General features: G+C 44.7%; 1 protein-coding gene across 1 annotated transcript; it reads right to left on the bottom strand.

The window, feature by feature from the left end:
- Positions 1-467: 467 nt before the first annotated feature.
- LOC149470598 (uncharacterized) lies at positions 468-6,191 on the bottom strand. Its single transcript, XM_089662094.1, has one exon. The coding sequence runs from the start codon at positions 5,938-5,940 to the stop codon at positions 4,876-4,878; it is 1,065 nt and encodes a 354-aa protein (XP_089518220.1). The 5' UTR covers positions 5,941-6,191; the 3' UTR covers positions 468-4,875.
- Positions 6,192-27,352: the final 21,161 nt, after the last annotated feature.

The raw sequence follows: 27,352 nt of genomic DNA, 5'->3' as shown, positions 1-27,352 counted from the left end.
CATGGACCCCTTCATTCCACGCCGTCTCCAGGAACCGGGAAACCCCAGAGAAGCCAAGTGTCCCCTGACTTCCTCTCCAGGCTGGGATGTCACTCTGGTCGGGCGCCACCTACAGTGGAAGAAGCAGACTGCACCGGCCTACATCTGCTCTATGCTTTGTCTGATCAGGATGGAGGCCATTTCTCCCTGAACACAGAGCGCCCTAAACACGAGGTAAACGTGGTGCAACACTGAGCCCCGTCCAGCTGTAGTGTAGACTTTGACAGGCTGCAGGCAGCGGGGCTGGACGCTGTACCTGTGCCTACCAGGTGTATTATAATGCCAGCATTGTACCCACAGGGGCCGGACCCCCCATGTACAAGTGGCCTAAGAGATACCATCAGCTTGTGTCCCATTCCATCAGACTCCTAGAACTGGAAGAGGACATTTTTGGGGGGATGTGTTGTAGAAGAACCCAGACCACGGTATTGTGCGGTGAAAATATCATCCAACTTTATTCATCATATATATGTGACACTTTAACTACAGAAGGAAAGAGATAGATTGTTTACATTTCAAGGATCTAGTTATACAATTTATATAATCTATGCTAATAAACTGATTAACATATGACACACCCCTCAATACCAGCCCCGCCCACTTATGTAACCCTCTAAACATCCAAATCCCTGTAACTTCCCAGAAGACACTTTCATATTTTATCCATAACAAGCTGATTGAGTACAAGAGAACCCTGAGCCCCTCCTGCTCATTCCCACACAGCAAGTCCATGTCACCATCTACAAGGTGAGAGGACCTGAAGGAGAACAAGACCATGACCACCAGGACCATCGCCTGACTGAAGCCATGCTCACATTTCTTTCTAATGCTGCTTCTATGGTCTACTCAGATACAGATTTGGCAGATGTACATTCGTGTCTTCAAGGAGCTGATCAAACATGATTTGTGCTTGACTATCTTTTTTGGGGACCAGAGGTGACATTAGGGGTCTGATAGACCTCTTGTGTTTCTTTAAAGAGGACCTGTGACCAGCAATATGTTATCACATGCGAGGCTATTAACCCCCTATATGGCAATAATAAAGTTCAGAGAAAGAAAAGTGTAAAGTAACACACTGTAAATGAAAAAACACACAAAACACATTTTAAAGCCCCCAGTTCCAGTATACATGAGCAATTGCAAGGGTTGGGTGCAGTTATGTAGGAAAACATCAATCACACTACACATTGTACATATCTCTGCACACACCATTGCCGATGACATACTTTTTCTAACAGACCCACATATCACGTTACCTTATTTGCTACACGATTTCAAATTATTTCAGTATTTGGCCAACTTGAAAATCAACTTTTCTAAATCCCAAGCTCTTAATGTCTCATTACCTCCAGACATGATTAGACAAGCAAAATCAAATTTTCCTTATACCTGGCAGTCTGAGGCTATCACTTATTTGGGAATCCAATTGCCAACCCACCTTACGGAACTCTATGCCAAAACTTTTTTGCCCCTCTTATGTGACATCACCAAAGACCTTCAGACATGGAATAAACCTTGGTTCTCCTGGTTTGGTAGAGCAGCTATACTTAAGATGAACGTGCTCCCTAGAATACTATATCTACTGCAGATTATACCAATTCAGTTACCAAACTTCTTGTTTAAATCATATAGAACGCTCTGTACCTCCTTTCTTTGGTATAATAAATGCCCAAGAATTAGCTTTACCCAACTTACTATGCCCAAGAAGAGTGGAGGTATTGGATTGCCGGATATTACCCGTTACTACAGGTCTCGTCACCTAGCTAGAATAGTAGATTGGACCACGAACCACATTCGTAAGGTTTGGGTTGGTGTGGAGGCTGATTTCTCAAAGATACCGCTTGCCACCTCCCCTTGGCTGAAAACCTCTCACATTCCTTCTGAGTTTTGGGAACACCCTCTTATAGGTCCCACTTTATGCTGTAGCTCTCAGTTGTTCCAGAAAAAAGAACTTCCGTCCTCTCCGAGCCCTCTAACTCCGATCAAAATGAATCCGGACTTTCTACCAGGGATGTCTCCGACCTTTCTCGCCGGATATAACCGTGAAGATAATCTAACAGTACGTCAATTCTTCAAAGATACTAAGCTCTTATCTAGAGAAGACGTTACAAAGGCGTGGCCATCCCTTACACTAACGCCTTGGATGTATAGACAAATCCACCACTTTTTACGAAACTCCCCACATCTAAAGGATTATTCAAGGCTACTTACTCCATTTGAGAAACTCTGCTTTACAGACTTCCCCCAGAGGCATGTGATATCCAAGCTTTATTCCTATCTTGAAAGTGCCAATACATCTCAATCTCGGAAGACCTGTGAGGCCTGGATGCGTGATCTACAACTTCCAATGTCACCAGAGGACTGGGACCACATTTATGACCACATGCATAAAGGTTCCATATGTGTCTCTACACAAGAAAGCAACTATAAATTAATTTCCAGATGGTACAGAGTTCCGTATGTGATTCATAGATTTGATCCTAACGTTCCGGATTTATGCTGGAGATGTTACCAGGCAACAGGTACACTTCTACATATATGGTGGGAATGTCCGCTGCTGCAGCCCTTCTGGAGAAAAGTTCTGGACATAATCGCACAAGTAACTACATACACCCTAGACTTTACCCCAGCACAATTCTTACTCCATCACTCCTCACTTCCTGTAAGGACTTATCGTAAGTCGCTTGCCTTACATATGATAAACGCGGAAAAGCAGTGTATTCCTGTTCATTGGCGATCAGACCATGTTCCCACCGTGCGAGAGTGGCTTCTTAGGATCGTCAGGATCGCAGAAATGGAGGAGCTGATCTCAGTGGCAAAGGAACACCCCGAGAGATTCAGGAAGACTTGGGCTTGTTGTTCCAAACTACTAATACTTATCGTGGTTTAATGAAGGAATGAACAAGAAGAGATTTGGAGATACGGAAAACCTTGAAAGCTTTCACCTCAGGAATAACTCCATAGATGGAGTCTAACCGAACCGTATCCTAAATTAAAGATAGAATCTGTGTCAGTTTGGCCGTTGCTTATTGATGTGACTGGTTTGGTTGCACTTACTTAATCATAAACCTCATCCTTCCCCCCCCTTTTTTTTTCTCTTCCTTCCCCTCTTCCCTATATATTTGTTTTTTGTGCTCCCCCCTCACCCCATTATGATATTACTTTTCATATTCCTCTTCCATTTACGTGCTCTTTTCTTTCTCTCACACCTTTTTCATACTCTATTTAATCATATATTTCATAAGGAACAGAGTATTCATACATGTACAGGTGTGACGGTTATCTACAAAACTAACCTACATTTTTCGGATACGGATACATTGGACGTATATACCTTGAAATGACACTTTTGTCTTACTCTTCACAGTCCTGTTATCCGAGATCTCCCTACACAGTGGACTAGTGTGCAGCGTACTTCTCTAAATCACATACTGTTATCATTATTTCTACTGTTACATATTATGCATCTGCTTTATTGTAGGACTTTGTTTCAGGATGATCTACAATTTAATTCCATGTCTTGGTCCCGTTTGCATTACGGGAGAACATGTAAGAGGTACATTCGCGGACTGTGATCCGTATCTGTATATGATTTGTTAAGCCTTTCATATTTCAATAAAACTTTTTTGGAATAAAAAAAAAAATTCAAAACATTAACAATAACATATAAAGTCATTTATAACTCTGCACCAAATTACATCACCAATATTGTCTCCAAATATCACCCAAACCGTACTCTCCGCTCCTCGCACAACCTCCTGCTCTCTAGCTCCCTTGTCTCCTCCTCCCATGCTCATCTCCAGGACTTCTCCAGAGCTTCCCCCATCCTCTGGAACTCTCTACCCCAATTTATCAGACTATCGCCTACTCTGCTCACTTTTAGGCAATCTCTGAAATCCTCTCTTTTCAGGGAAGCCTATCCTGCCCTCAGCTAATAATGGAATCTTTTACTCTTCCAACCAGTCCATCCCCCACAGTTAGTACCTTTTGTACCACTAGCCCCTCCCTCCTAGACTGTAAGCTCTGAGGAGCAGGGCCCTCCTATCCCTCTTGTATTTAACTGTATTGTCTCCCGTTATATTGTAAAGCGCTGAGCAAACTGTTGGTGATATATAAATCCTGTATAATAATAATAATGAGAGGAGATGAAATGTGGAAAGAAGGCATTGATAATGGGAGAGGAGATGGAACATGTAATGGGAGGAGTGGCCAAGGTGGGCTTAGCTGGAGACCTCAAGCCTGGCTGATGATGTATCAATAGTCAGAAGAACCTGGAATGGACTCTCCCACTGAGGCTTCAGAGACTTGGTAAGATGACAATAGACCCCATCCTAGTCTCTGGTACTGAGGCAGTGTTGGTCATGTATTACCTCAGGATCCAGAAATGAGGAAAATGCATGGAAACCCAACTCAGTTGGTGAATCATGAAAATGCATTACATGTTCAGTCAAAGCTCCATAAAAAAAGCTAAAGAATGAGAATCATGAGGGAAGCTGTTCAGTTATTGATGCTTATCTTAAACAAATTGTCAAAAGATAAAATATTCAAATCCCTTCTAGTTGTGTATTGATGGACATAAGCACTAAACTCAGTTCATCCGATCATTACATTCCAGTTTGCACAGATTTTAGTTTGTTTCTTTTAAGGTAACATTTTATCTTCTCCCTTCTTCTCTAGGTTGTGGGATGACATTGGGGATGTGGAACTAACTTGTGACACCTGAAACTTTTTAAATATCTCTTTTCGTCCAGTATTTAATCTATGCTGAGATTTGTGAATCCTCTGGTGATAGATTAGACCGGCATTAACTGTAAAAGTTTTGTCACATGGAGAGCATTAAAATGACTTCTCTCCAGTGTGAATCCTCTGGTGTGTGATAAGATGTGACTTCACTGTAAAAGCTTTATCACATTCAGAACACTGATATGGCTTCTCTCCAGTGTGAAGCCTCTGGTGTGTGATAAGATATGACTTCTGTGTAAAAGCTTTATCACATTCAGAACACTGATATGGCTTTTCTCCAGTGTGAATCCTCTGGTGTCTGATAAGATCTGACTTCCGTGTAAAAGCTTTATCACATTCAGAACACTGATATGACTTCTCTCCAGTGTGAATCCTCTGGTGTCTGATAAGATGTGACTTCTGAGTAAAAGCTTTATCACATTCAGAACACTGATATGACTTCTCTCCAGTGTGAATCCTCTGGTGTGTGATAAGACTTGACTTCCGTGTAAAAGCTTTATCACATTCAGAACACTGATATGGCTGCTCTCTAGTGTGAATCCTCTGGTGTCTGATAAGATCTAACTTATGTGTAAAAGCTTTATCACATTCAGAACACTGATTTGGATTCTCTCCAGTGTGAATCCTCTGGTGTGTGATAAGATTTGACTTCAGTGTAAAAGCTTTATCACATTCAGAACACTGATATGGCTTCTCTCCAGTGTGAATCCTCTGGTGTCTGATAAGATCTGACTTTACTGTAAAAGCTTTATCACATTCAGAACACTGATATGACTTCTCTCCAGTGTGAATCCTCTGATGTGTGATAAGATATGACTTCCGTGTAAAAGCTTTATCACATTCAGAACACTGATATGACTTCTCTCCAGTGTGAATCCTCTGATGTGTGATAAGATAGGACTTCTGTGTAAAAGCTTTGCCACATTCAGAACACTGATATGACTTCTCTCCAGTGTGAACAATCTGGTGTCTGATAAGATGTGACTTCTGTGTAAAAGCTTTATCACATTCAGAACACCGATATGGCTTCTCTCCAGTGTGAACTCTTTGGTGTACTATAAGGTCTCTCTCACGTGTAAAAGTTTTGCCACAGTCAGAACAATGATATGACTTCCCTCCATTGTGAACCTTCTGATGTGTGATATATTTTCTCTCCATTGTAAAATCTCCAAACAAGAAGTAGTATGAAATGACTCCTCTTATGTATACGTGGTTTGGACTTTAGTGTAAAGCCATTGTCACTTCCAGAACACTGAAATTACTTTTCTCCTGCTGGATCAATGTGGAAGAGGATCCAAACCATGACTTTTAGAACACAGATATGACTTGTATCCCGTGTGAATCCTCCAGTGAGCTGCAATAAAGACTTTCAGTCAATTAAGACAACCATATGTCTTGTTTTCCATGTGACTCAGCTGTATTCATGAAGACCAACATGACCGAAAACTTGGCTCATCAATCCACCTGTACAGAACGAAAAACAATTAGAATTCTATATAAAGGGCTACATAAAGTTGCTTTCTATTTTTAATGTTCATTACTAAATATATCTTATGAATAGAAAGAATATGTACAGCATTATCTACAGTATTTTTGTAATCAAATAGAGTTTATTTAGAAAGTTTCTAAGTGCGCACAGTATTCCCAACATTCAGCCCAGACAATGGAGTCATACATTCTCACGTATAGGCGGTTGTGGCACTGTTACAGATCATACAGAACAATAACTTGCTTTGTCTATGGTGTCACTTTTACCTTTTATAAACAAATGAACAGAGAAAAGAAGAAACAGCCTAGAACAATTCAGCTGTACACGGCAAGTAACTCCCCCCAGTACATACATAGATAGCTGACACCGATCAATTTTTTATGGTCAAGCAGCCTCACTATTGCTATATGACTTGTAAATGGAGGAGGTGTAAATAATTCCTCCTCTATTGACACCAAGAGGCACACCCGAGGAATATTGAATACCAACATTATAATACTGGTCATATTGTTCCACTTTTTGAATGATTTTGGACATCTCCAAAACATGTGTATCAAATCCCCGACATCACCGCTACAATTGGGGTCATAAGGGGAAATCCCTCCTGTCCTAGCTGAACAATTGAGCTGGAGTCCTGAAAGCTCTATGCAAAGAAATGACTGAGTTTCTGTGAAGAGGACAGAGAGATGAGAGGTATGGAGGTCACAATCACCTCCCACCACTCTCTCTTATTTTCTCTGTTTCCCATTTCTTTCTATAAGTCTTCGGCAAGAGTCAAAAGACTGGAATAAATATATGAGAGATCATGCCTTTCCCACTGGTGCCATCTGAAGCCCATTAACAAGTGTGAGAGTGTCAGGAATGGACTTGCCAATGGTGATGGGACTCACCTGCCTTGTGGGCTGCAGTACCAGGGCTTGCCAGCGGGTGCTCTCAGCAACCAGAGACTCACTCCTGCAATCGGCCATCACCTGAGGCTGATTGCAGGAGGTGTATTTAAGGAATGGCCGGGCCTGTGATCAGTGCCTTGATGTATGTTTCCCATGAGCCCCTGTATCTTGTTATCTGTGCCTGCTTTGATCCTGATCCTGTTGACTGTCTCCTGCACTGACCCCTGGCTCTTTACATGACTACTCTCTGCCTGCTCCTCCTGTACCTACCTGCCTGATAGTTACCGACCCGGCCTGCCTGACTATGCTTGTGTTCCCACACATAGTGGGACTAGCTTAAGGTTTGGTTTTGCGCTGTGTTCTGTGTATTGTGTAACCTTAAATAAATTATATTACTTTTACACCATCCTTGAGCCTGCGTTTCCCTGTGTCAGTCCACACATCTCTGGTCATACCTGGAGCCCTGACAGAGAGTGATGTGAAGTCTGTATCTGATGGAAGTAGCAATCGATGGATGGGATCTAATGTGTCTACTAAGTCCCACCTGGTAAGATGTTGAAGTTGGGCAGCTATAAAATAAAGTCTAACATTTGGTATTGCTAGGCCTCCTTGGTCTTCACCATACTGTAGAGTAGTGAGTGTGATTCTAGCTGACGGCTTCTTCTATATCAGTTCCCCAAACTGGGAGTCTATACTGGAGAACCACTTACGAGGTGTCCACATGGGAGAATTGTGGAGTATATAGAGGAATTGTGGGGTCCATATCTTCTCTTGTTCATAGATTTTATTGGAAAGAGATAATAGTTTTACAAGGAGCTGATAACAATGTGATTGCAGGACTCACCAACAGTAAGTCAGAAGGGGTACAACCCTTAGAGGTAACGTACAGGTTGTAATTTGTACAGTACAAATAATATCTTCATACATTAAAGTGGAGTTCCAGTGAAAATAAAAAAAATAAAAGTCAGCAGCTGTAAAAACTATAGCTGCTGACTTTTAAAAGATGGGCACTTACCTGTCCCTCGATCTCGTGGTGTCCTCCCCACAGCCCGTTTCACTGGCCGCCCTGTGTTTCCAGTGCCGGCATCTTCAGTGTGGGCACCCAGCTGTGACAGTTTGCAGCTTCACATCCGGGTGCCCACTGAGCATGTGCGAGTATCTCTGTGCTTTGTGAATGGTCCTGTAGTCTTCTAGGACCTTTCATGTGTCCCAGAAGACTACAGGGAGGGAGGGGGGAGGACAACCTCCGCTTCTGATCACCTAGGTGATTGCAGCAGAAGTGGGAGCTGGTACCTGTCAATTTCGGTTACCCCCCCAAAAGGTGCCAGTGGGGTCCTTAACCACTTGCCTACCAGGCACTTACAGTGGGGATCGAAAGTTTGGGCACCCCAGCTAAAAATTTGTATTAATGTGCATAAAGAAGCCAAGGAAAGATAGAAAAATCTCCAAAAGGCATCAAATTACAGATTAGACATTCTTATAATATTTCAACAAAAGTTAGATTTTATTTCCATCATTTACACTTTCAAAATAACAGAAAACAAAAAAATGGCGTCTGCAAAAGTTTGGGCACCCTGCAGAATTTATAGCATGCACTGCCCCCTTTGCCAAGCTGAGACCTGCCAGTGTCATGGATTGTTCTCAATCATTGTCTGGGAAGACCAGGTGATGTCAATCTCAAAGGTTTTTAATGCCCAGACTCATCTGACCTTGCCCCAACAATCAGCACCATGGGTTCTTCTAAACAGTTGTCTAGAAAACTGAAACTGAAAATAGTTGACGCTCACAAAGCTGGAGAAGGCTATAAGAAGATAGCAAAGCGTTTTCAGATGTCAATATCCTCTGTTTGGAATGTAATTAACAAATGGCAGTCATCAGGAACAGTGGAAGTTAAAGCAAGATCTGGAAGACCAAGAAAAATATCAGACAGAACAGCTCGCAGGATTGTGAGAAAAACAATTCAAAACCCACGTTTGACTGAACGATCCCTCCAGAAAGATCTGGCAGACACTGGAGTTGTGGTACACTATTCCACTATAAAGAGATACTTGTACAAATATGGTCTTCATGGAAGAGTCATCAGAAGAAAACCTCTTCTACGTCCTCACCACAAAAATCATCGTTTGAACTTTGCAAATGAACATATAGACAAGTGTAACGGAAACGGAACCCAGACCGCACTGAGTTTTTCTGTTATACTACAGCTTCCCCTGTCCGAACACCATCCACGGACCACACCCTGAAATCCCTCAGGAAAAAGACAGCACCCAGCTCTTCTTAAGACAGAAGCCAACAACTTTTATTGTACACAAACAACATGTTTTATACAGAGGGCGGGGAAAGACAACCAGGGACAGGAAACACATCATCAGCCCACCCTATCAGTGGGAAGGGCTACAGTATAGGCAGGAAACACCTCATCACCCCTCCCCATCCAACCAAGACACAGAACAATGGGATGCAGCCATGCGGCAAAGGACATTGACCAACCCCCACACCAATACACAAACAGTACATCCCATAATAGTTGGCTGGACAGGAAGGCACAGCACCATGGGGGGGAGCACATGGCAAACAGACAATGGACAGCCATGTGGCCTAGACAAAGGACAACACACTATACACAAGACTCAGACATTCACATACACACCCTGTACCCCTTAACAGGCACAGGGTGCCTTAAACATAATGGGAATTTGGGAGGATGATACAGAGGTCCCCCCACCCCCAAAAGTCACTCCCGTCACAACAAGTCTGATGCATTTTGGAAACAAGTTCTGTGGACCGATGAGGTTAAAATTGAACTTTTTGGCCGGAATGAGCAAAGGTACGGTTGGAGAAGAAGGGGCACAGAATTTAATGAAAAGAACCTCTGTCCAACTGTTAAGCATGGGGTTGGATCAATCATGCTTTGGGGTTGTGTTGCAGCCAGTGGCACAGGGAACATCTCACGAGTAGAAGGAAAAATGGATTCAATAAAATTTCAGCAAATTTTGGATGGTAACTTGATGCCATCTGTGAAAAAGCTGAAGTTTAAGAGAGGATGGCTTCTACAAATGGATAATGATCCTAAACACACCTCGAAATCCACGGGGGATTACATCAAGAGGCGTAAACTGAAAGTTTTGCCATGGCCTTCACAATCTCCTGACCTCAACATAATTGAAAATCTATGGATAGACCTTAAAAGAGCAGAGCGTGACAGACAGCCCAGAAATCTCAAAGAACTGGAAGACTTTTGTAAGGAAGAATGGGCAAAGATACCTCAAACAAGAATTGAAAGACTCTTGGCTGGCTACAAAAAGCATTTACAAGCTGTGATACTTGGCAAAGGGGGCAGTACAAGATATTAACTCTGCAGGGTGCCCAAACTTTTGCAGACGCCATTTTTTTGTTTTCTGTTATTTTGAAAGTGTAAATGATGGAAATAAAATCTAACTTTTGTTGACATATTATAAGAATGTCTAATCTGTAATTTGATGCCTTTTGGAGATTTTTCCATCTTTCCTTGGCTTCTTCATGCACATTAATACACATTGTTAGCTGGGGTGCCCAAACTTTCCATCCCCACTGTATACCCCCTTCCTTACCAGGCCAATTTTCAGCTTTCAACGTTGCCACACTTTAAATGACAATTGCGCGGTCATGCAACATTGTACTCATTTTTATCATTTTTTTTACACAAATAGAGATTTCTTTTGGTGGTCTTTACTCCCCGCTGGGTGTTTTATTTTTTGTGCTATAAACAAAAAAAGAGCAAAAAATTAAAAAAAAAAAAAAGTTTCTTTGTTTCTATTATAACATTTTGCAAACAGGTAATTTTTCTCCTTCACTGATGTGCACTGATAGGCAGCACTGATAGGCAGCACTGATGAGGCGGCACTGATAGGTGCCAGTGGGGTCCTTAACCACTTGCCTATCAGGCACTTATACCCCCTTCTTTACTAGGCCAATTTTCAGCATTGTCGCACTTTAAATGACAATTGCGCGGTCATGCAACATTGTACTCATTTGAAATTTTTATCATTTTTTTTTTACACAAATCGAGCTTTCTTTTGGTGGTATTTACTCCCCGCTGGCTGTTTTATTTTTGCGCTATAAATAAAAAAAAAAGCAAAAAATTTGAAAAAAAAGTTTCTTTGTTTCTATTAAAATATTTTCCAAACAGGTAATTTTTCTCCTTCACTGGTTGCGATAGGAGTCCCAGAGTGGCTGGTTCAGCCCCATAGTGTTGGTGCCCAAACCGGATGGGAGCTGGTGATTTTGTAATGACTTCCGACAGTTAAATAAAGTTACAAAGTTTGACACCTACCCCATGCCGAGGATAGATGAATTAATCGACCGTCTGGGAGCAGCCCGGTACATGACGACGCTCGATTTGACCAAAGGATATTGGCAGATACCCCTAGCTGAGTCAGCAAAGGAGAAGACTGCATTTGTAACCCCAGAAGGGTCATTCCAGTATAGAAGAATGCCGTTCGGGTTACAGAATGCACCGGCTACCTTTCAGCGCAAAATGGATCAAATTATTCGCCCCCATCAGAAGTATGCTGCAGCTTACCTGGACGATGTGATTGTCCATAGCGCAGATTGGGCCTCACATTTGCCAAAAGTTCAGGCTGTACTAGACTCAATACGGAAAGCTGGGTTTACGGCCAACCCAAAGAAGTGTATGATTGGACAGGCAGAGGCCAGGTACACCATTGGGAGAGGAGTAATAAAACCCCAGATCAACAAAGTTGAAGCGATAGAGTTGGCCACGCCCAAACAACAAGAAGCAGGTACGGGCATCTGATGTTGGCTTAGGAGCAGTGTTGTCCCAGGATTGGAAGGGGGAGGAGCACCCGGTAATCTACCTGAGCAGAAAGCTTAAGTCTCACAAGGAAAATTACACCACAATTGAGAAGAAGTGCTTATCAGTAAAGTGGGCTCTAGATTCCCTGCGGTACTATCTGCTAGGCAGACATTTTGACCTAGTCACGGATCACGCTCCCTTGAAATGGATGGCTCAAAATAAAGAGACAAATAGAAGGGTGAATAGGTGGGAAATGTGGATGCTTTATCCCGGGTTCATGCCTGCCTGGCTACTGGTGTTACAACCCCAAGGTTGAAACAAGAGGGGGGGTATGTGACAGTAGGCAGGTGAAATCACCTGGTTGCGTCCTGGATGGACGATACATCTGTCCAAGGTTTAGACTATATGGGGATTTGTTCCACTAGGGGGGAAGTGCTGAGTCCTTCAGCACTGAGGTAATGAGCCCAGCTGAAGATAGTGCGCTCATTAAGGCCTTTATAAAACTTCCCAGCCTGCTTAGGGAGTTGCTCCAACCTGGAACCAGATCTGTGCCTGAACTGACTGGGGAGCAACATCCTATCTGTGTGCAGTGAGACAAAAGCCTGTGTGGCTAAGCCTCCAACTAACAGGGGCTAGGTATAGCATCAGGCTATACCTGGTGGGTAGCTAGGGAAGCTATGTTGTACAGTAAGTATCCAAGTTGGCCAGGATTTGATGTTTCTTATTTTTTTTTACGTTTTTCTGTAAATATTGTAAATAAACTGCACCTTTTTGTTTTTTTCACCTCCACTGTTGTGCTGTGCCTGTGTTTTGTGTTGTGCACCCATCCAGGGGGTCACACACACCCACTGCCGAGCGAACCCCGTTACAGTGTTCAAACCTGGTCATGTCTGGGAGGGAGGGGGTTGGTGTGTAAGTGGGAGGAACAAAAGTGATTGATCTGAAGATATCTAAAAAGTTCAGGTCTAGATATTTTGTGGGAGTCACATAGGGTTTGGAAGGGTATAAAGGAGTCTGGTGCTGTGAAATTGTAAGTTTGAACTAGACTAGCTCTAGGACAATCATGAAAAGAAGATGGAGGCGTCCATGCCGGATAAAAGCCAGGAATGAGGAGGTATGCCATGAGTGGGTTATGGGGTGACTGTAAGGTGTATCAGAACTTTAGACTGTCCCAGATAGATGGGTAGTGTGACGGAGCGTAGGCAGGACAGAACACACAGAGTAGATGGCAAACGCACAAAGCTTTATTGAGACAAACAGACGGCAGTCACCGAATAGGGGAGTTCGTAGGGAGGGTGAATACGCCAGTCCAGGATGACACGGAAGGACCAACACACTTAAAGTCCAGACAGAGAGCCAAGGAAGAGTCTCTGTAGCAAGTAAAGTCTTCCCCAGCTCTGGGAGAAGGGGGGTCCTAGGCAGCCTTGGGTCTCTGCCAAGCCTGGCCACAAAAGGTCCCGGCCACAGCTCTTGGGCTCCTTCCGTCAGCTACCCAGCGATGAATACCTCGGGAGCTCTGCATCAGCTTCTTAAAACTGGTTGGACCCCCCTAGTCACCTAGGCAACCGGGGGGGGGGCAGAGCTAGGGTGGCTCAAGCTTGCCTTAGGAATTCCTTTCATATTTGCAGGAGGGGGGAGGGGCATGGATGAGAGATGGCAGAGAGAGAGCAGGGACAGAGAAGGGGCGGGGGGGGGGGGAGGGCAGTTGTGACAGGTAGTGTTGAGTAATTAAGTTTTGCAGTAAGCGATGGTCTCTGGAGTGTAGCCATAGTAAATTGGCAACTGATAAGGGGTCACAATCTACTGACTCCATAGCGACCCATTGGGGGGGAGGGGTCACTTTTACTGCGTAATATTTGGGGAGTTGAGCAAGATGTGCAGCTTGGAAATATTTTGCAAAGTTCAGAAGCCCCAGACCACTCTAAGTTTCGGTGAGGTACGGATGGACCTGGGTAGATGCAGTTTAATGGTGCCCCATACATAAGTGGTGCCGCGACACTAATATGCAGAGGAAACAAAAAGGTATATATATGGGTAGGACCCAATAAAGGTATAATATTTTGTGCAGAATTGTCATTTTTTACAATCATGATACAACCCATCCATGAGAGGGCTCGTTTGGACCAGGATGTCATAAGATTGGTAAGGTGTGTTAACATAGGAGGGTAGTTAGCAGAATATAGAATATTGAGGTCTGCCATCAGCTTGGGTCCTAAATCAGGAATATATTGACTGGACCAAGAGAAGGGTGGAGGACGTTGTAGTTGTGACACAGTTAAGGAGGGTAGAGAGATATTAAGAGCTGTAGACTTTTTGGGATTCACAACCAGGTCCAAAATCACTGCAAATTGGTCCAGGCATTGGAGAAGGTTGGGTGCTGAGATCAAAGGAGAAGACATGAAGAGGAGATTGTCATCAGAGAAAAAGCATAACTTATGATGATGACCGCCAAGTTCTAATCCTTTAATATTTGTGTTAGTTCTTATCAGCTGTGCTTAAGGTTCATTCGCTAGAAAAGGAGGGAGGGGGAGGGGCAGCCTTGCCTCATTCCCCTTTGTATGGAAAAAAATTCTGACTTGCAACCCACATATCTCAAGTAAGCCCTTGGGGAGGTGTAAAGGGGTGATATCCATTGGAGTCAAAGGCTTTTTTTATGTCTAAGGAAAGGAAACAGCCGGGTATGCGGCGTATGCAAGCTGCATGTTCTAGCAAAACCACTCTGTGGTCTCGGCTTGGCAGAGGGGGGTTAAAACCCATCTGATCCTTGTGTATCAAGGTGCCTATGATGGAGTTCAGCCATGCAGATAGGATTTTTATAGGATTTTAACATCCAAGTTAAGAAGGGAGATTGGTGTGTAATGAAGCCATGTGGTGTGATCTGATTGGGGTTCAGGTAGCATAGAAATGACTGCTGTTAGGGAGTCTGAGCAGAAAGAATAACCTTTGAGTAAGGCATTAAATGCATTAACCAATAAAGGTGGAAGGAGGTTAGTAAATATTTGGAATATAGGGCTGTAAGCTGTCTGGGCCAGGCCGCTTATTAGACTTTAGGGACTTGATGGAGTTCAGGACCTCAAGTTCTGTAATAGGTGTTTCCAGGGAAGAACATTGAGAAACTGAGAGTGTTGGTAGAGATAGGCTTGAGAAAAGTCCAGTGGCCTGCGATTCATCATAGGAGCCGGTCTCAGAGTATAATTCTGCTAGATGTTTGTGGAAGACCTGTAATATTTTATTAGGATGGCTGGTGTGTGAAGTTTTTGTAATCTTTAAATGGACAAGTCTGTGTGTGTGGTCTGAGGTTTGCAGTCCCAGGGCTAGAAAAGTGTCAGGTTTGTTTTCGTTCATATAATGTTTATGCCTGGATTGGCGTAGAACTTTTTCATCTGATTCTGTCAAGAAAACATCTATTTCTAGCCTGGTCTTGTCCAGGACAATCTATGAGAAGGTGAGGGGTCTGATTGGAAGGCTTTGTTGGCCTGGTGAAATGAGGTTTCTAAGCGCTGATGGATTGCTCGCTGTCCTTTCTTGAGATGTGAGGCTTGGCTGATACAGGCTCCTCTAATTACAGACTTATGGGCTTCCCAAAAGGTCAGGAGAGAGATGTCATCAGTTGTGTTATGTGTCAGGTATTCTTTGATGGCTAGTTCAATGTCCAGTCTGTGGGATGGGTGGGCCATTTAGACTCCATGTAGTGCTAGTTTGTTGAGGTACTAAGGAGGAGAGGGTGAAGAGGACAGCTTTGTGACCAGTCCAGGGGTAAGGTATGATGGTTCAGGATAGGAGGGCTGGGGACATACCTCTAGTCAGAAATATATGGTCAATGTGGGAGAAAGTTTTATGTGGATATGAGTAGTATGTATAGTGTCTTCTAGCTGGGTTAGCTTCTTGCCATGTGTCTATGAGAGAGTGTTGTTGGAGTTGTTGCTGGAAGGAGGATGTGGATGGATAAGAGGTTATGGGGGATTTGTCTAAAAAGGGATAAACTAGCTGGCTGGAATTGCCACATAGTAAAAGTGTACCTAATTTATGGGAATCTATTACTTGCAGCAAATGGGAGTTATGATTGGGATTGGGGCATAGTATGAAGCTATAGTGACCTCTGAGTGAAGGTGACCCACTAGAAAATATAACGGCTCTCTGGGTCCCAGATCCCTGCCTTGGGTGTAAAGGGAGTAGAGCAGTGGAAAGCTTTGAGTACACCTGTGTGTTTAGTTGCGGCAGAAGCCATATAAACCTGTGGGTAGGAAGAGCTGAGATATTTCGGCATATGGCTGGCAGTGAAATGAGTCTCCTGCAGGCCCACCACATGTGCTTTGGCATGGGCAAAGGATTTGAAGGCCTTAACGTTTTTACTCCCCGAACATTCAGGGTAAGTATATTTATTGGAGCCATGATAAAGGACAGATGCAAAGCTGATTGTAGGTGTCGCATCATGGTGACATCATCACCCCTGGGACAGGAATAAGAGAAAGAAAGGAGAGTGGGGGAAGCAAGGTTAGTAAAGAGAGAGAAATGTCTGACAAAACAGGTCAGGAGGCCAAAAGGTCATGATGTGAAAACAGGTAGGTTGTCCATCTGTCTATGTCACTGGGATATAAATGGATGGGAAAAAAAAGGCCTGGGCAGGCCCAACTTGGGCTACCAAGGAAAATGTGGGGAAGCAGTGAACATCTTCAGAAGCCACAGAGGCCAAAAACAGGATATTAAACATCTGTTGTATAGAGGAGTCAGGCCAAGGATAGACTATTGGGAATAAGATGTCAGCCTGCAGATATAAGCAGTTGGTAAGTGTATGCATTGTTCAAAGAGGCTATGCTTGGCTGGGTATCATGGGCATTAAACAGCATTAGACCACAGCTGGATGAAAGGGTGATCCGTTTGTTATTTTGTTGTCCAGCTATTGGTAGAAGGTTTAGCTAACAGCATTGAGCTGTTAGTTGTAAAAATTGTAGAATTATACTACATATATATTTTTTTGTTTACAAACGTTTTTATTTTTTAAGAAATAGACTTCAAAATGGCATTACAGCTTCAAATAGAATATACAAGAGAAACAAGGAACAACTGCAGTATTCATTTCAAAGGTGAAATTATGTAGAATAAAGGGAAAAAAGAGAAAAGAAATGAAGTACATGAGCAATATAGGTAGAGAGGGAGGCAGAGTTATAAAACGACCAACAAAGTAACTCAATCAATCAAAGCATAAATGGTCCTTATTGATCTAGTAAATGCCTGTGAGTTCTCCAAAGTTCCCTTTTCTGTCAAATAAATGCATCTTATCCAATAGAGTATAATGAATTCTCTCCATGAGCATCACCGCATCAACTCTGCAGAACTGTGGTCAATGGTACTGTGAGGGATTTCCAATGTAGGGCAATAGCCCATAGGGTGGATATACAAATGCTATGGATTAGCCTCATAACCTCAGTCTGAACTCCCGAGATAGGGGCTCCCAGTAGGCAGGACTGCATAGACAGATGCACCGGAGCACCTGCCACTGCAGAGGCAACTTCAGAAATTTTGTGCCACACCAATGAGAGGCTTGGGCAGGCCCAAAATATATGCACTAGAGTACCAGCAAGGCCACAGCCCCGGAAACAAAGGTGGGACGTCCCTGGATACATGGCGTGTAGTCTAGATGGGGTATGATACCATCTGGTTATTACTTTGAGGGCCGTCTCACGGACAGAAAGATCTAGAGCTCTTACACACATTATCCACCATGGAATCCCAATCCTCATCAGAAAAAGTGACATCACTATCAGCCTCCCATTTCTGTCTATAAAGAGGGGGTGAGGGAAAGAAAGTAACCAAAAATTGGCGATACAAATCTGAAATAAGACCCCTGCCCCTAGGAGAGTCACGGCTAATACGTTCAAAAAATGAAATCGGAGATGAAGGTGTAAGACCAAAATGTGAATTAAAAAAATGTCTAATCTGTCGATAATGATAATATTCACGAAGCGGAATATCAAAAAGTATGCGTAGCATCTCAAAAGTGATACAAGATCCTCCTCTCTGAAAGTCAGATAACCTAATAAAGGACCTATCATACCACCAACGGAATACCTGTGAAGATGAGAATGCTGTAATAAAATTTGAATCACCAAAAAATGATGAACCTGGTGAGACAGAGGAGACAAGATTCAATTTAAGTTTATAACGGGATGAAAACATCAATGATTGGGCAACAATGGAATTATAGAGCAATAGCGAGGGGGGGGGGGGGGGGGAATTTTGGACCATAATACACCTGGTAAATAGAATGGATGTATAGACTGAGATTCAAATCTGATCCATGGGACCTGGGAAGTAATAGTCGCCCATTGTGATAGCTGTGCGAAACGGGCTGACAGGTAGTAAAGCCAGAAATTGGGGAGACCTAGGCCTCCCGCCCATTGTGACCGGTAGAGGACCGATGAAGTAAAACGAGGGCGTTATTACACCAAATAAAATGATTAATAATCCATTGAAAGTGATCTAAGAACGTTTTTGAGACAGGGATTGGGAGTGATCTAAATAAAGTAATTTAGGGAAGACATTCATTGTTACTGCCGTGACTCTGCCCAAGAATGAGATAGGGGATCCATGCCAGATCTTCAATAGAGGTGAGAGGCGTGACACACATGGTGGCCAATTAGAAGCAAATAATTTTGAGTATCTGGGGGTGAGGTTTATACCTAGGTATGAAATCTGATCTGTGGCCCAACGAAATGGAAAAGAATTGCGGAGAGATGCACCCAGGGAATCAGGAACATTAATAGGCAGAACTACTGATTCAGTAAAATTTACAGTAAGACCTGATACTGTTACAAAGTCATTCAATAATGAGCAGAAGTCAGGCAATGACACCAACAGTTTAGTAAGGAAAAGCATAACATCATCTGCATACATACAAATTGTGAAATGTGAACCAATAATGGGGAACCAGAAATGTCTGAGTGTGATTATTGCAATTGCCAAGGGTTCCAAAACAAGCGCCAATAATAAGGGCGAAAGAGGACAACCCTGACGGGTACCTCCGCCTAGTGTACAAAATACAGAATTGCAGCCTGGAAGTCTTATTCTTGTTTTGGGGGGAGTCATACAAAGCATGTACACCAGACAGAAATTCATCACTAAAGCCCATCTTCTGCAGTAATGAAAACAAGTATGGCCAGAGGACACTATCAAAGGCCTTGTTAATGTCCCGGCTCAGCAACAAAACCTCTTTAGAATGCAAATTGGCGTCCTGAATAACATTTAATGTGAGAGGAATATTGTCCGTGATAAGTCTGCCTGGGATAAATCCCAATTGGTCCGGTGAGACCAAAGAGGAGATAATAGGGCCAACCTATCTGCCAGAATGCGGCTAAATATTTTCAGATCATTGTTCATCACTGAGATTGGTCTATAGTTTTGAGGTAAATGATGGTCTTTCAGGGGTTTAGGTAATAGAGACAGGTTAGCCAAGAGTATCTCCTCAGGAAACCTACCGCCCTGCAAATCATCATTGAATAATGACATCAAAGAGGGAGCCAATGTAGGAGCAAAATGTTTATAATAACTGGCCGTGAACCCATCAGGGCCGGTGCTGTGGAAGTTTTTAGTGCACTAATCACACAGGATATTTCGTTCAAAGTGCATGGGGCATTGGGAGAGGATATCTGAGAGGGTGAGAGAACAGGGAGGGGTATAGAATCAAGCCATGAGCCATTTGAGGAAGCAGAAGTTGGTTGCGGGGGAGCTAACAGGGTGGAATAAAATTTTTCAAAAATACTCAGGACTTCACGAGGAAGAGAGGAGATACTGCCGGATTTAGTACGTAACTTGTAGATATGTGGGGGTCGTATTGAATGGTTTAATTTCTGTGCGAACATAGTAGACCCTGAATTACTATGTAATAAAGAGGAGGCCTTCGACCAGCGTAGAGCTTTTTCAGTTTTCTGGGATAGTAAAGTATTCAGTTCTAGACGCTTTTGCGATATCATGGTTTGTTACGGAGAGATGGATTGCCATCATGAGCCCTATAATGTGATTCTAATTCTCGGGTAAGTTTCTGAATTTGTTTCCATCGCTCTCTATTTCTAGAAGAATCCATAGAAATAAGGTGACCTCGCAGGACCGCCTTATGGGCTACCCACAAGATGGCCGGGGAGATATCGGGAGTTGTGTTTGACTGAAAGTATTCTTGAATGGAAGTAACTACTTCATGGCGGGTGTTAGTATCCGTAAGCATGGAGTCGTTAAGTCTCCAGGAGTAGGGAGTAGGGGCTAGACCTATAAAAGTGATAGACAGCGCGATAATATTATGATCTGACCAGGGGCTTAAATGAATGCAAGCTTTCCTAGAGTTAGCCAGCAGAATGGGGGAGCAATAGATATAATCTAGTCTAGCATAAGAGTCATGTGGGTGGGAGTAAAATGAATAATCTCTAGCTCCTACATTATGTGCCCTCCAGGAGTCTACCAGTTGAAGTGTGTCTAATTTTTTGGTAAGGGATTTTGGGAAGGCTTGGGAGGATGGTGAGGACGAGCTTTGGTCTAAAAGAGGGTTAGCTACCAAATAAAATCACCTCCCACCAATAAACGAGGGGATAGAAACCTATCAAGAATTTTGAAATAAACGGGAAAAGAAGGATGCTTGTGCAGAATTTGGTGCATACACATTAGCGATCGTGAGTTCACGACCCGAGGGGGTGCCTTTAATAATGATAAATCTGCTCTCAGGGTCACGTGCCCGAGAGTTTTTTTACTACAAACACATGGGAATAACACCCCGTGCCCTGCTCGTCCCGGGGAACTGTGGTAAGTATCTGCTGATCTACCAGGTCCCCAATTAGGACACGCAGGGCCTGCACCCTTTCCCGATCCTTGGGAAGGTGGGTTACCAGATACCTGGCGGGGGGACTTAAGTTGAACTCCAACCTGTACCCCTTCTTGATCAAGTCCAGGATGTACAGTTTAGAGAAGATTGAAGCCTACTGAGGGAGAAAGGTCCCCAGTCTTCTTTCCATTGGGACGTTCAATTCATTGAGATGAGACTTGGTGGGCCTTGAGGAGGATTGAATAAGATTCCTCCTCTTCCCCGATTCCTGTGCCCTGTCCAATGTTTCTTAGGCTGAACTTCCTTAGCCTGCTGGGCCTGTGTTTTTCGCCAAAAAACCCTACTAGAGTAAAACCTTTTCCTACTCTCTGGGAATGTCCTCTTCTTATGGGCTGTACATTTCAGAGGCTCCTCTAGACCTGGACCAAAAAGATTATCGCCAATAAAGGGTAAGGCACAAAGGTGCAGTTTGAATGCTGAGTTCCCTGCCCAGGTTTTTAACCAAAATGCCCTTTTAGCTGAATTCACTAGGGCAGAGGTTCAAGCCGCTAGTTTAACTGATTTGGCCGAGGCATCCACAAGGAAACCAACTGCTTTAAACAGCAAAGGAAATTATTTCAGGATTTGCTGCCTGAAGGTTCCTGCCGAGAGATGCAACTAACTGGGTAAGCCAGCATTCCAGATTTCTGGTGACACAGGTAGCCGATAAAGCTGGCCTAAAGCTGATGGAAGTGGAATCCTAGGCCCTGTGGATTAATACTTCATCCCTCTTATCCATAGGGTCTTTCAGAGCCCCCATATCTTCAAATGCTAAGTCTGTCCTTTTAGAGACTTTAGATAAGGGGGTGTCTAATTTCTGAACCTTGTTCCATTGCTGGGACCTGTTATCCTCAAATGGAAACCTCCTTTTAAGGTTACTTGAGAAAAAGGGTTTCCTCTCAGGGCTTTCCCATTCCTGCTTAATGGTATCAACCAGGGAACTATGGACTGGAAAGACACTAGTCTTTCTAGCATACAAACCTTGATACATGAGGTCATGCTTAGATAGGCAAACATCCTCCTCCTCGATCTCTAAGGTTTTGTAGATAACTTTAAGGAGGTCGTCCACATCTTCCAGGGGCAATTTGTTCCTGAAACCTCTGGAGGAGCAAACTTCACCGTCCTCCTCTTATGAGCCTGAATCTACACGGGTCCTAGGATCCTCCTACGGGTCCTCCCCCCCTCTTAATGCATCTGCTACCTCCGAACCCGCAGATTGGGTCCAAGGATCCAGTGGCGGCTGCATTTTTTCAATAGGGATCTAAAGGAGTGAAATGTAGACAACATGTCATCCTTAATGGAGGTGAGCACTTTATGGCACGCTGTAAATGACTTATCCTTAATTAGGCTAGCCACACAATTGCAGCATAAAGGATTTTCCCAAGCTGAACCCAATTTAGCTGCACAAACTGCAAACTTCTTCTTCGTGGTCTGACTCTGCACCTTGTCCTGGACTTTAACCGACAATAAGCAAGAAAAAAAACACAATACAGAAAATAATCAGCCCAGGGCCCCTCATACAAAAAACGCTGTGCTGGGGGAGCAAGAAAAGGAAGTGTGCCCACCAGGGTCAGCAAGAGGGATCAGAGTCCCCAAGCTTACCTTAGAGGAGCCAGTGCTTGAAGGAGCAGGGTATGCCTGAGAAGTGCCAGCGCTTTCCATCCATCCCTCCTGGTGCAGAGCCACAGGCTCTGCTGGGTATGTACACCAGACTGGCTGCCTAACCAGATGTTAGTGTCGCTATGGAGACTGGGACCACGAGTCTTCAGCGCCCATCGATGACGTCACTGCAGCCAGAACTTCCAGTTCCTGGACAGCACCAAGAAGTTGCGGCTAAGCGCACGCCCGAGTTGGCAGTCAGGGCCCAACTGTGCATTGGATGCTGGAGCCCCACCCCCCGCACGGGAAGGAGAACGACAGGCATCAAAGGTCCTGGACCCCCCAGGACATCCCCGATGGTCATCATCCACTGAGGCATGGAAAGATATCAGGAGCGCAGCCCCACTCCCCCTGAAGGGATCACGTTGGGCAGGAGGAAGTAAGACAGACCAGGAGCCACCAGCAACCTCTAGGGCCAAGGACTTCAACAAAATCAGTTCCTTGATGACTGCACCCATCCTAGCAGAGGAAACACTAAAAACTCAAGAGGGAGTCCTGGTGGTCCATCATTTATAGTACTGTGCTTACGTGTTTCCTGTCCCAGAGGGAGGAGCTCTGTCTCAGGAAGGCTGTCCTGGAGGACGTTTGGAGAAATGAACATTAGAGTGTCTGAGAGACAAAAGCCAGAAATAGATCAGTGGCTGCATGCACACCTCATTGTTAGGCAGCAGGTAGAGAGGCAGAGATGAGGCAGGATTTATCATGAAATACAAATTAAAGTGTATTATTTTCAAAACAGCCAAGAATATTTCACAAGGTCTGAAAAGTATGTAAGTCATCGAGTTATTCCCCAATTTAAGAAGAAGAGCATAACTGCAGGTAGCAAATGTAAGAGAGGAGTTGCAGATGATACGATGGTGGGTAGTATGTACAGGAGAGGAGTGTGCGGGGTATGACAGTGATGGGTATGTACAGGAGAGGAGTGTGGGGGGTATGACAGTGATGGGTATGTACAGGAGAGGAGTACGGAGGTATGACAGTGATGGGTATGTACAGGAGAGGAGTACGGAGGTATGACAGTGATCGGTACGTATAGGAGAGGAGTGTGGAGGTATGACAGTGATGGGTATGTACAGGAGAGGAGTGTGGAGGTATGACAGTGATCGGTAAGTACAGGAGAGGAGTACGGAGGTATGACAGTGATGGGTATGTACAGGAGAGGAGTACGGAGGTATGACAGTGATTGGTATGTACAGGAGGGGAGTACGGAGGTATGACAGTGATCGGTATGTACAGGAGAGGAGTACGGAGGTATGACAGTGATCGGTATGTACAGGAGAGGAGTACGGAGGTATGACAGTGATCGGTATGTACAGGAGAGGAGTACGGAGGTATGACAGTGATCGGTATGTACAGGAGTACAGAGGTATGACAGTGATCGGTATGTACAGGAGAGGAGTACGGAGGTATGACAGTGATCGGTATGTACAGGAGTACAGAGGTATGACAGTGATGGGTATGTACAGGAGAGGAGTGTGGGAGGTATGACAGTGATGGGTATGTACAGGAGAGGAGTACGGAGGTATGACAGTGATGGGTACGTACAGGAGAGGAGTACGGAGGTATGACAGTGATGGGTACGTACAGGAGAGGAGTACGGAGGTATGACAGTGATGGGTACGTACAGGAGAGGAGTACGGAGGTATGACAGTGATGGGTACGTACAGGAGAGGAGTACGGAGGTATGACAGTGATGGGTATGTATAGGAGAGGAGTACGGAGGTATGACAGTGATGGGTATGTACAGGAGAGGAGTACGGAGGTATGACAGTGATGGGTATGTACAGGAGAGGAGTACGGAGGTATGACAGTGATGGGTACGTACAGGAGAGGAGTACGGAGGTATGACAGTGATGGGTATGTACAGGAGAGGAGTACGGAGGTATGACAGTGATGGGTACGTACAGGAGAGGAGTACGGAGGTATGACAGTGATCGGTACGTACAGGAGAGGAGTAAGGAGGTATGACAGTGATGGGTATGTACAGGAGAGGAGTACGGAGGTATGACAGTGATGGGTACGTACAGGAGAGGAGTACGGAGGTATGACAGTGATGGGTACGTACAGGAGAGGAGTACGGAGGTATGACAGTGATGGGTACGTACAGGAGAGGAGTACGGAGGTATGACAGTGATGGGTATGTACAGGAGAGGAGTACGGAGGTATGACAGTGATGGGTAGGTACAGGAGAGGAGTACGGAGGTATGACAGTGATGGGTATGTACAGGAGAGGAGTATGGAGGTATGACAGTGATGGGTATGTACAGGAGAGGAGTACAGAGGTATGACAGTGATGGGTATGTACAGGAGAGGAGTACGGAGGTATGACAGTGATGGGTATGTACAGGAGAGGAGTACGGAGGTATGACAGTGATCGGTACGTACAGGAGAGGAGTACGGAGGTATGACAGTGATCGGTACGTATAGGAGAGGAGTGTGGAGGTATGACAGTGATGGGTATGTACAGGAGAGGAGTGTGGAGGTATGACAGTGATCGGTAAGTACAGGAGAGGAGTACAGAGGTATGACAGTGATGGGTATGTACAGGAGAGGAGTACGGAGGTATGACAGTGATTGGTATGTACAGGAGAGGAGTACGGAGGTATGACAGTGATCGGTATGTACAGGAGAGGAGTACGGAGGTATGACAGTGATCGGTATGTACAGGAGTACGGAGGTATGACAGTGATCGGTATGTACAGGAGAGGAGTACGGAGGTATGACAGTGATCGGTATGTACAGGAGTACAGAGGTATGACAGTGATGGGTATGTACAGGAGAGGAGTGTGGGAGGTATGACAGTGATGGGTATGTACAGGAGAGGAGTACGGAGGTATGACAGTGATGGGTACGTACAGGAGAGGAGTACGGAGGTATGACAGTGATGGGTATGTATAGGAGAGGAGTACGGAGGTATGACAGTGATGGGTATGTATAGGAGAGGAGTACGGAGGTATGACAGTGATGGGTATGTACAGGAGAGGAGTACGGAGGTATGACAGTGATGGGTATGTACAGGAGAGGAGTACGGAGGTATGACAGTGATGGGTACGTACAGGAGAGGAGTACGGAGGTATGACAGTGATGGGTATGTACAGGAGAGGAGTACGGAGGTATGACAGTGATGGGTACGTACAGGAGAGGAGTACGGAGGTATGACAGTGATCGGTACGTACAGGAGAGGAGTAAGGAGGTATGACAGTGATGGGTATGTACAGGAGAGGAGTACGGAGGTATGACAGTGATGGGTACGTACAGGAGAGGAGTACGGAGGTATGACAGTGATGGGTACGTACAGGAGAGGAGTACGGAGGTATGACAGTGATGGGTACGTACAGGAGAGGAGTACGGAGGTATGACAGTGATGGGTATGTACAGGAGAGGAGTACGGAGGTATGACAGTGATGGGTAGGTACAGGAGAGGAGTACGGAGGTATGACAGTGATGGGTATGTACAGGAGAGGAGTATGGAGGTATGACAGTGATGGGTATGTACAGGAGAGGAGTACAGAGGTATGACAGTGATGGGTATGTACAGGAGAGGAGTACGGAGGTATGACAGTGATGGGTATGTACAGGAGAGGAGTACGGAGGTATGACAGTGATCGGTACGTACAGGAGAGGAGTACGGAGGTATGACAGTGATCGGTACGTATAGGAGAGGAGTGTGGAGGTATGACAGTGATGGGTATGTACAGGAGAGGAGTGTGGAGGTATGACAGTGATCGGTAAGTACATGAGAGGAGTACAGAGGTATGACAGTGATGGGTATGTACAGGAGAGGAGTACGGAGGTATGACAGTGATTGGTATGTACAGGAGAGGAGTACGGAGGTATGACAGTGATCGGTATGTACAGGAGAGGAGTACGGAGGTATGACAGTGATCGGTATGTACAGGAGTACGGAGGTATGACAGTGATCGGTATGTACAGGAGAGGAGTACGGAGGTATGACAGTGATCGGTATGTACAGGAGTACAGAGGTATGACAGTGATGGGTATGTACAGGAGAGGAGTGTGGGAGGTATGACAGTGATGGGTATGTACAGGAGAGGAGTACGGAGGTATGACAGTGATGGGTACGTACAGGAGAGGAGTACGGAGGTATGACAGTGATGGGTACGTACAGGAGAGGAGTACGGAGGTATGACAGTGATGGGTACGTACAGGAGAGGAGTACGGAGGTATGACAGTGATGGGTACGTACAGGAGAGGAGTACGGAGGTATGACAGTGATGGGTACGTACAGGAGAGGAGTACGGAGGTATGACAGTGATGGGTACGTACAGGAGAGGAGTACGGAGGTATGACAGTGATGGGTACGTACAGGAGAGGAGTACGGAGGTATGACAGTGATGGGTATGTATAGGAGAGGAGTACGGAGGTATGACAGTGATGGGTATGTACAGGAGAGGAGTACGGAGGTATGACAGTGATGGGTATGTACAGGAGAGGAGTACGGAGGTATGACAGTGATGGGTACGTACAGGAGAGGAGTACGGAGGTATGACAGTGATGGGTATGTACAGGAGAGGAGTACGGAGGTATGACAGTGATGGGTACGTACAGGAGAGGAGTACGGAGGTATGACAGTGATCGGTACGTACAGGAGAGGAGTAAGGAGGTATGACAGTGATGGGTATGTACAGGAGAGGAGTACGGAGGTATGACAGTGATGGGTACGTACAGGAGAGGAGTACGGAGGTATGACAGTGATGGGTACGTACAGGAGAGGAGTACGGAGGTATGACAGTGATGGGTACGTACAGGAGAGGAGTACGGAGGTATGACAGTGATGGGTATGTACAGGAGAGGAGTACGGAGGTATGACAGTGATGGGTAGGTACAGGAGAGGAGTACGGAGGTATGACAGTGATGGGTATGTACAGGAG

The sequence above is a fragment of the Staurois parvus genome, unplaced genomic scaffold (assembly GCF_062004578.1).
Source record: "Staurois parvus isolate SC_StPar_1 unplaced genomic scaffold, SC_StPar_1.0 ptg000036l, whole genome shotgun sequence".
Taxonomy (NCBI): Eukaryota; Metazoa; Chordata; class Amphibia; order Anura; family Ranidae; genus Staurois; species Staurois parvus.
This window is presented reverse-complemented; position numbering and strand designations above follow the sequence as displayed.

Bases quoted from the DNA above. Each gene is read 5' to 3' on its own strand.
- LOC149470598 (XM_089662094.1), bottom strand. From the start codon at position 5,940: ATGGAGAGAAAATATATCACACATCAGAAGGTTCACAATGGAGGGAAG.